This window comes from Fukomys damarensis, unplaced genomic scaffold, assembly GCF_012274545.1.
Source record: "Fukomys damarensis isolate Sample0158 unplaced genomic scaffold, DMR_v1.0_HiC HiC_scaffold_3, whole genome shotgun sequence".
In the NCBI taxonomy this organism is placed as follows: Eukaryota; Metazoa; Chordata; class Mammalia; order Rodentia; family Bathyergidae; genus Fukomys; species Fukomys damarensis.
Window position 1 is genome coordinate 5030780 of NW_022900915.1, and position 10350 is coordinate 5041129.

The 10350-nt window shown below is 41.6% G+C and overlaps 1 protein-coding gene across 4 annotated transcripts; it reads left to right on the top strand.

Annotated features, from left to right (window-relative positions):
• The first annotated feature begins 239 nt into the window (after window positions 1–239).
• Window positions 240–9666, top strand: Ctxn3 (cortexin 3). 4 transcript variants are annotated; one of them, XM_033766516.1, is made up of 4 exons: window positions 240–823; window positions 4157–4359; window positions 4518–4624; window positions 8547–9666. In XM_033766516.1, the coding sequence occupies exon 4, from the start codon at window positions 8625–8627 to the stop codon at window positions 8889–8891; it is 267 nt and encodes an 88-aa protein (XP_033622407.1). In that variant the 5' UTR covers window positions 240–823; window positions 4157–4359; window positions 4518–4624; window positions 8547–8624; the 3' UTR covers window positions 8892–9666. The 4 variants fall into 4 exon arrangements, with proteins under 4 accessions (XP_033622407.1, XP_010625504.1, XP_010625505.1 ...); XM_010627202.2 differs by lacking the exon at window positions 4518–4624; XM_010627203.2 differs by lacking the exon at window positions 4518–4624 and having other exon boundaries at window positions 4177–4359.
• Window positions 9667–10350: the final 684 nt, after the last annotated feature.

Genomic DNA, 10350 nt, shown 5'->3' on the forward strand with positions numbered 1-10350 from the left:
AATGCTCTGCTTTTCTAAAAAGGTCACTTTAGCTTTCTTCACCTCCTGGGTGCTGGGGTGACACCCTTCCCCGCGAGCCTTTCCATGACCTGAGTTGGCTTGATGGTCACAGACCATCATCAATGCTTACTGCAGGGCTAATTGCCTAAAAAAAAAGAATGTGCTTTCTTCTTTGCCTCCTATAAATGCTGCTTTTCTAAAAAGGTCACTTTAGCTTTCTTCACCTCCTGGGTGCTGGGGTGACACCCTTCCCCGCGAGCCTTTCCATGACCTGAGTTGGCTTGATGGTCACAGACCATCATCAATGCTTACTGCAGGGTGCTAATTGCCATCCTCAAAGAGGAAGAGCGTCAACAATCAATAAAGAAGACAGAGCACTGGTAGATTTATGGCTTTGATTTTGAAAAGGTATGGGAATGCCCAGTGATGTTTTCCCCGGCACTCCTTTTGAATGTTAATGCTTTCTTGAAGATGATTTCAGACGCACTGCTAGGAAACTGCCTCTACTCACTGAAGCAGAATCCTCTGAAGAGTTGCTGAGGCAGAACCGAAATCATGGCTCGCCTCAAAGAGGCAGCTGTATTGGTCGCTAATGATGCCTCGCGTGGGAAGACGGTGCTCCTTTAACTCGGGGTTTTAATGGGAAGTTTCTAAGCCTGAAAAAACAGCTTGAGATCTGGGGTGTGCCATCAGCAGCTCTCGGCCACCACTGCCTACTGCTTTCCCACAGCGTGGTCGGGAAGAATGGAAATGAAAGAGGCTTCTAACTACCTGTAACTGTTCCACCAGGAAATGGATCAAGTGTTTGTTCAGCCAGACCCAGGTACTTGACCCTAACTGCATCTTTGATGGGCTAATTAATTAGATGTTTTTCTGTAACTTTATAATTGATGCATGGGCAATAATCACATAGCTGTCTTTGGGTCAGAGTTCTGAATTTAAATCTAGCTGTTAAAGTAATTAAACAGCTGTCAGGGAAAGTTAACGTGAAGGGATAAAATGTAATAATGCCTTTATTTTTAAAGCATGCTTGCGTTTCTTATGGCACTGATGCTGGATAAAGAAGTAGGAAAACAGGATTTTTTTTTTCCTTTCCCAAGCTGCAGTAAATTATTTTTGGAAGCTTTTTGCCTACTACAGTTTTCTTTTTCCCTTTACCTAAACCACCTAAGGTTCCAAAAGGTAACAAGGATGTTTTGATTTGTTTACGAAGGACCGAGAAGTAACAACTCTTAAAGAGAGTGCTGCCAATTCCTTGCTGAGGAACAGTGTGCAGCCTGAGCCTTTCGAGGTGTCTGCAAGCAGTCTTTTCACTGTGAAACACAAGAGGGAAGAGACAAAAACAGCGGAGATCTGTATGGTTGATTATTTGGAATTTAAAGCCCCAGTTTGTTAGTGGTGCCTTGCTTTGGACAGCTCCACTTCTAACCTGTACCCTCGCAGTAGCGCTTCTCTGATCTTCTCATTTGGGCTGCATGCAGCCCTCACCCTGCTGGTCCCTTTAAAACTCTCCAAGCAGTGTTAGGAGGAAGGTAGAGATAAGGATGAAATACCGCTGAGGTTGGGATTCAGGCTGAAGAGGAAGGTTGCCCAGTGACCCAGAGGTGCTAAGCAGCGGTGAGATTAGAAGGAAAATGTTCACACCCAAACCCAGGTAGTTGTGTCTACGGACTGACTTTGCAGGGGTGAGCAGAGAACAGACCTCCTGGTGCAGCAGTGGAGGCTGGATCTGTTCCATGAAACTGCCTGTTGACATTCAGAGCTGACCACTCTCATGTTTCAAAAATTATGTTTTGTGGGCTTTCTAGTAGCCTTGGTCTAATTTTTGAGAGTTAAAAAAATAATATTCACCCTTAGACATCCTGTGAATTTGGAAGCATCAAGGCTATTATATCAGAACAATAGGACTTTATGTGGGGGAAAAATAGAGATATTGCCATGTGTTTATGTGAGGCCAAAATAAAGGGAGTGGGTGGGAACATTTAAAATGCATGAAGCACTGAGAAGAAGGCAGGAAACCTTTACCCGAAGTTCTTGGCCAGTCATGAATTCTTTGAATTTGTGTGAAACATTTTGTATCTTTGTATATACATCCTGAAAAGCAAGTTATTCTTCACTGGGGTAACATGAAGAATTCTCAAAAGATTCCTAAGGGCGTAACCCTTGCTTGTGGTGATTTGATCATTTAGCTAACGCGGTAGCTTATGAAAAGAGCTCACAGTCGTTGGGGGAGATGCATACAGGGTTGCTGGGGAGGTTTGCACGTCTAGGAAGGTGGGATGGACCTGGAGAGACCCCAGTTCTGCCAACAGGAATGCAGTACAGGCTTCCTTTAGCTCAGGAAGTGGAGAGCAATTCTGTGCAGCCCCAGTGTCAGGATGTGTATTGCTGCACTAGTAGTAAGCGGGGTTAAACGGAGCAGCGCTTTGGGGGAGTTTGTCTTTGCGTCTCTGCAGATGCAGCCCTACCTTGCTGGCCAGTTCCCTTCTTGTTAGTCTACAAAGTAGTCTCACCAGTGTGCCAGGTAAATACAAATAAAGTACACAGGATGTCTCTTTGCAGGGCAAACTGAAGTTGGACAAGCCCATGAGTGTCCTTGCTCAGTGGGCAGGCTGTTTTTATATCCACTTTTAATAACATGTCAAGTCACGTATTTAGGTTTCTGGCCCAGAAGGTTTAAAAATTAGGTATGGTAATTATGTGGTTCAGGAGTACTTAAAATACAGACAACACTGCTTAACTGTACCCTGCATGCCAATCACCAAGAGGGGTGAGCAATTTCCAGTCATTCTAGCATACCAGAGGACAACTCAGGATTTACTATCTTTAAGGGGTAAAAATGCATGCTATACTTTTGATAACTGATTTTTATGATTCGGGGCAATTTATTTATACATTTTCTTTTCTTTGTGTGCTGAATTGTAAAAAAAAAAAAAGAAAAGAAAAAGAAACAATTCTCACTTTGCCCAAAAATGAAGAAAGAGAACACACTCCTTCGTTACCAGTTGTTTACCAAGACCCCACTGTGCCTGGTGGGTTGCACACTGCTGCACCCACGCTGCTGGGATCGCTGCAGCCCCTTCAGGACAGGGCACCATGAAGATGAGGTGGTGGAATCTGGTGTCTGGGTTCCCCAGAACAGCGTGCCAGATGCATGTAACCAGTTCTGTTGCTGACCCTTTAAAAAGAAGAAAAGAAATCTGTCATTTTGTTAAGATATATTTTCTTTAGAAAAAGTGTTTCTCCTTTCTGTGAAATTGTGTAATGAGATGCAAATAAAATAAAATACCCTGAAAAATGTACATATTGATATTATAGTTTGCATGTCAGACATTAAGGATTCAGTATGTTTTAAGCAGCTGCCTTCCTGCACCCATCAAAAAAAGAAAAAAGAAAGATTAAGAAAGGACTGACCTCTTCAGTAGAAGGGTAACTGCTCACCTCTGACTGATTATCATGTTTTGGACTCCACTCATTAGCATTGAAGTCAAGGAAAATTTAAAAGAGCTAAATAATTCATGGCTTTTCGATTCATGAACTCTGTGGCTATTAAATGTCATTGTAGCTTGGACTAGCTGTGATTCTTTGAAACAAGATCTATTTCTAACACAATGATCTGACATCCCAGTTGGGCTAAGTGACATATTTTTTTCCCCTCATTATACTAGTTAGATGGAACCTTAATTTTGAATTCAGTTCCCTGGACGGCAAGGGACCAGAGATTTGATTGAACTCTATTCTAAGAGGCTATGGTCCCAGAAGAGCAAAGAACTTCTGAAGGAGATCATTGTTTAATAAGGGGAAGGTGACAATGTGGACACTTGTCCTGTCGTGTTGCTGCCCAAGTAAGGTGAAGTCGGGAGACAGACTAGGATGGTCCCCATCCCTCAGAAGGAGCGATGTAGGACCCCACCAAGGAGGAGACACGGTGTGGGCCTGAAGTGGAAGGAGCAGGCAGGAAGAGTGGAGGAGCACGTTAAGAGTGGAAAGCTGGAGATGCTCAGACACACCAGGGGTCCAGTGGGGCGAGGGGTGGGCGAAATGGGAACATTTCCAAGTGCCCAGGACTCAGTCACATACGTGTTTACTCTTATAAATGCATTGATTTTAGTGGAGATCAAATGTGATTTTATGTTTGTTTCTTTTTAAACTTAAGAGGATCCATTGATATCTTAGAACATTCCACTGTATGTTCTCCTTTGTGGTCCGAAATACACCAGAGCTTCAGGGCCACAGTGGGACACTGGAGTGGATGGCTGCTGGAGAAGGGGTAGCGAGATCTGGACTGGACAGACGATCGGAATAAGGGTGTAGGAAGTCCTGGAGGTGAAGGAAGAGAATGCTTTGAAAATCACTAAGGTGAGTGTCTAACGGCCATGGCTGGGATTCACTGCTCACAGGGGGCTTTAGGTACTGCTGGCTGTCAGCACTGAAGAGTCCAGAGAGCTTGCCTTGGGAAAAGGGATGGATTACAGTATTTTTAATGGGATCTTTTCATTAAGATTTTCTTGGTCCAGCATTAAAATTAGACTTTACTTCCTGAGCACACTCAAAAGGACCTGACGAAGGGAAGACACAGATTTACTGCGTGGTGGGAAAAGCCAGTCAGGACTGAAATACTGCCGTGAGTAACTGGTTCTTCTTCGTGCTTAAAATAACTGCCATTTGTTACTGGGAGGCCTGTGGTGCTCATGTTCCAATCATCTGAAATAATTTGTTAGCCCAGATTTTCCTGTCTGTCTAAAGATTTCATTATTCAGCTAAAGGTAATCATGAACATTTTCTAAGAATCTTTTACCAGAAAAGGACATTGCACTTTAAGACACACATTTTAAAAATTTAGGTGTGTATTTCTGCATTATGGCAATGAAGTGATTCAATTTTTCCCCTCTTTTATATCTGATGTTTCCTTCAACTTAAATTTGAAAATTATTAAATTTCTAAATTTGAGAATTATTTGTTAGCTGTTTACAAGTTTAAAGTCAAGCAGGATCTCCCAGGGTCTTCAGTCAGTCCTAAGCAAAATTGTGAAGTGGTTGGTATTGGTTTCTCTATCCCTTTATCCCCATACCCTTTTATAATCACCTTCTGAGCCTCTCATCTTTATCCACCATCTTTCTTTCCTCCTGTATGGCACCCATATCTGCCCCATCCTTCCTAGCAGGCCCCCAATTACCAGAAAGATCCTCCTTTTCTCTAATTGCATTTTCCGTCTCTTTCAATTTCCTTTCTGTCAGCCAATTTCTCCATCCTCCAAATTTCTCCATCTGGGACAGTCCTCACAGATAAATTTCTGCTAAGATACTAATATGTCCCTCTGTTTTGCAAAATCCTGCAATTTAATAGAGGATTTTGATTATTGGATCCAAAGAAATTATTTTAATAAGAACATGGACACCACGGTATCTCTATTTGGTCATCAATTTGTTATTTCTAAAAGGTCTTGGTGACAAATATATATGAATCATCAGGCCTCTCAAAATGTGTGGTCAGGCTACAGAGAGAGTTAACCATATGTTTACTTCTTGACTTTGCGTGTGTATGTGTGGTCAGGGGATCAAACCCAGGGCTCTGCACATGCTATGTGAGTGCTCTAGCACTGAGCTGCACCCCTACCACCTCTTCCCTTTTAATCGAAAAGGGTGGTAGAATGACAACTCATTTTAAAATCATCTTAATGTTTTTATTTCTGTGGAGAAGCTGAGCCCCTGTCTTTTATAGGAAGACTGAAAAGGAAGATGTGTCAGATAGTGTGAAGTGGAGCAGTTCATCTCTTAGCTGGGACTTCTGGGATGGTTGGTCATCGCTGTAGCCCCCAAATGGATGATAGGTGGGCTCTCAGTCCTGAGCTTTGGGGTAAGCCTAGGAAGTTTGACATGTTGATCTAGGAGAAGAGAAGTGTATTTTGCCTTTTACGGAGGAGGCCCAGGAGGCTGTTTCTAGCTGTAGGGATGGCTCTCATCAAGGGAGGCACTGGATAAAGGACTGGCACACAAGTCAGCCAGCTGTGGCCTGGGGGTCATTCTCACAGGACCCAGGGCTTCCTTATACAGTTCTTCCCTGTTTTCTTTGGATGTCACAGGTCCAGAAATCCCAATCCCAGTGTTGTACACTTATACCATTAATGGTCTCTGAGTTTCCTTCATTCTTTGTTGGGTTGTGTATTGCTTTCAGAAAGAGCTTTCTGGAACTGCATACTTGTATCAGTAAAAGGTGAAAGGTTTATATGATCTGAAGAGAAACCGGAGTCTCATACTTGTATCAGCACTGTTGAGGATAGACCAGAAAAAGTGGGAAGAGACCTTGTCTTGATTGGGCTGGAGGAAAAACAGACACAGAAAGGGATTCTAGTAAACTAGCCAGAAAAGCCAGGGTCAAAGTGGGCATGGTCCTATAGATGTGAATAGGAGAGAGGGGCATGTCAGGGGCGGTCAGGGTTTGCCTCCCTCTGTCATCAGCTCTCCTTTGTGCCAGAACTGGAGAAGTTTATAATTGGAATGATTAAGACCAGTGCGAGTATTTTTGGTGGCTACAGATGGCCCTAGTCTGTTGTGCCAAGAAAGTTGCAGTAGAGGCAGTGGCCACATTTTCTGCTCCCTTCTCCCTAGCTACACTGGGAATTAATACCCAAAGCTGAGGGGGTGCTTAAAAAGAAGCAAATAGAAACTAGGCCCCACTCACCCGGTCTATATTCTTAAAGATCTTATTGATAAAAGATACAGTTAAATTGCATCCCAATCTTGCTTCAAAACAAATATGAATCATAGGTGAATCTTGCACCTATTCTACACCTTTAAAAAAATTCAATATGGTGGATCATGCCTATAATCCCAGCACTTTGGGAGGCTAAGGCAGGAGGACAGCAAGTTTCTTAGGAACTTAGTGAAAACTTGTCTCAAAATGAAAAATAAAAAAGGGCTGAGGAATGTATGTAACTTGGTGTGAATTCCCTGAATTCAATTCTCAGTACTGAAAAAAATTAGTGACAGGACTTTAAAATGACCTGTTAGCCTCAAATTGTTGACACCTTCCTTCCAAATACTAGTTGTGTTTCTGAGTTTGATCCCCAGTACCAAAAACAAACAAATCAAAAAAATAACCAAATACTAGTTGTGATTACTCTTAGAAATTGTTTTAAACTGTGATTTTTGTAAACTTTGAAGTATCAACTCACATACTGTTATGATTGCTAATGGAGCACTGAAGGCAACGATTATACATAACTGAAGAAATACTGTGTTGATACTTTAGGTTATATTTGGATGCTTACTTTAATTGAGCATAATTTATTTGGATCCATGTTAATTTTTATAGGTAACTATTGTGTCACATACTTTTCCTTACAAATTTACAATGAGTTTTGATATGGTAATATCTGATATGTATAGTTTTCTTTACCAAATTTGATTTAAGTTGATTTAGGTCAGTACCTGTACCTTTAAATGAGATTGTATATATCCTTTTGTCTTCAAAACAAGCAGTAACATTCAAATGCCTCAATTCTTCCACCACCAGTAACATACAAATGGTAATAAGCTGTCTTTTTCTTCTCTTTCCCTCTACCAAATGGTTTGAAGTGGTAGGAAGCCGCTGTTAAGAAAAATATCTTTTTAAAAACATGCAGTCGATCAATTCCTTTTCCCTAGCTCAATTTTCTAGGTGCTTCCCTGGGTCAAGTATTGAACTTTGTCTTTGTTTTTGAAGAAGAAATGAGAAGCAGCAATAACTTGATGATTTGGGAGCCTGAGATACCTCATTCTCCCTTGGCTCAGTTGTCAGAAAAAAAAAATAGAAGCATTATAGTTACTTTAGTCCAGTCTTAAGTGAAACAAAGCTTTGTTGTGCTTTCTCTCTTCTTCTTTGTATATCTTTCAAAAGGGTTTTTTTTTATAGACATTCATCATTACCATTGCACATGAGATAATGCAGATGTTCCCAATGCTTTACAGCTTCCTGACCTCTTCAAGGTTCCAACCTCATTTAGCAGTAAAATGGAGGCCAGAGCCTCCAGCCTCGAGCCTGAAGGCCCCTGAGAGAGTATGTATACTGAGGACCTGATTTTCTTTGCACTTCGGCTGTATAGGTCACTGCTTCCTTGGCATCTCTAGCAGAACGGCTAACACATGTTGAGTTTAGCCATGGACCTGGTACATAGTGGTGCTCAGTCAATGGTGCCGTCATGAGGGTGATGTGAGAGCAATATAATTGAAGGAAGCCAAAAGCAGACTTGGCAGAGAGGCTGGGTCTGGATGTTAAGTTGACAGCACACCTCAAGGTCAATATTACTTTGCCCTTTTCTCATCTTCTGTATTATGCTTACATTTTTCTGCCCATCCCTCCTGGCCCCGCTGGCCATTCTGAGGACAGTCTGGTTATTTCATGCAAAAGTGAGATATTCTTCTTCATAGTTACAAAAAATAAAGCATCTCTGGAGAAAGTAAAAGCTTGTTTACAGATTCCTCTTGTCTGAAAAACATGACCATCAATCTCGGAAATAAATTGCCATTTGATCATCATTCCCTCTCCTTCCCCTTTTCTCCTTTAAGATAACTCAAGCTCTCCAGGCTGTAGTCGCCATGCTCTTACCGGACTGATGATGGAGGAAAAGGGTACCAGGATTCCCCATGCTCTGCCAGACCTGGACAATGGACGGAGGTCCGCCCACCCCTTCACCCTTAGCTCCCCTCGGGAATGTGTCATCAGATTCTAGCATGTCTCTGGAGCAGAAAACGACTTTTGTTTTTGTGATTCTGTTGTTTATTTTCTTGGGCATCCTCATCGTCAGGTGCTTCCGGATTCTTCTGGACCCGTATCGGAGCATGCCGACCTCAACCTGGGCTGATGGGCTAGAAGGCCTGGAGAAAGGCCAATTCGACCATGCCCTGGCTTAGTGGGACAAAGAGACTCTCTTCTTGAGGAGGGGAAGAGGTCGGGCCTGGGCAAGTGTTCCCTTTAGTTAATATTATGAACAAATCAGATTTTAACAATATCTGGCTCTAGGAACACAATCTGTTATTCCATAAACATAGAGTTGAATGAAAGATGTTTTATTTGAGAATGCTGGAAATGAAAGTTTATATTACTAACCCAAAACAGGAAGGTTTAAATGTCTGTGTTTAGTCAGTGAATGAATACTGTTGAGTGTGGGACTCTAGAATCAAGAGCAGTGGTACTGACATGGACTTTGCTATGAAACAAAGCATTACGTGACCTGGCCAGAGAATTAAAGGTTAGAAAGGATCTGTTCTGAATCTGGTGACAAGACCAAGAAGAGCCTGCCTTGCTCCAGTCATGCCTCTCCACTGTTTATTTCAGAGACATCTGGGTCCTGGGCATAGTGAGGAAGATGTTTTGAGGGGACCCAAAGTGGATATTTATTTTCTCCTAAAACAGGGAGCACTGGGAAGCAATGGGAGGCTTAGTAGAGATGGTTCTGTCCTCGGTAAACATGAGCAAAAAGAATATTTCAGTTTTCAAACAACACTGAATTAGAAGGCTACAGAGTTTTCAGAATTGCTTACCAGGCTTAGTGCATTTTCTGTATTCATAGTAATACCATACGTAGAAATAGCTACATATAACTTGAATTTCTTTATATTAATGAGTAAAACAGTTACAAGTACAGCTTCCAGTTGCTTTTTATTTTTATTAAAAGCAAATTGTTTAGAGAAGACTTTTACAGTTGTAAGAGGAATATGCATTTACGATTGCCTATACTCAGCAAATAAAACTTTTCAAGAAACAGCATTGTCTCTTCCATTTCACTGAGATTAACATGCTGGGAGTGGTGCGTCAGCTTGAATGCTGAGGTTTAACATTTCTCCAAGAGAAGGAGAAAAAAGCAAAGAGCAGGAAAGGTCATCTAATTCATCCTCTCATCTCACAAAGGGCTCCTGCAAACTGTCCCGAACAGATTAAAACCCGTTCTAAGCATTAAGTCCATCAACAAGGAAGATGTGAACACCTCACTCTAATTTTTATTAAGAGAAAGAGCTTGTATCTGGACCGACTCCTTTTATCAGGATTATAATCTCTCTCTTTCAATTTCCTCTGCAGTTAATTATCATTTTTATTAAAAAACAATTTGGAAAATACTAGCTATGCCCCAAGAGGCATCCTTCAGTAACACTTTTTAAAATGTTTTTTGTGTCCAGCTGCCCAGATTTCCTCTCCCCCATATTCCTCCTGTTTGTTTTTATTTTCTTAACGAAAGTTTTATTAAAATATACTTTGCATACCATAAAGTTTAACCTTTAGAAGGGTATAATTGAATAATTTCTAGTGTATTCACGGATTGCTGGAGCCACTGACATCAAATTCTAGAGCACTATTTTCACTGAAAGTCCCCTC

Excerpts from the sequence above, each read along its gene's own strand:
- Ctxn3 (XM_033766516.1), top strand. The coding sequence starts at position 8,625 with ATGCTCTGCCAGACCTGGACAATGGACGGAGGTCCGCCCACCCCTTCA.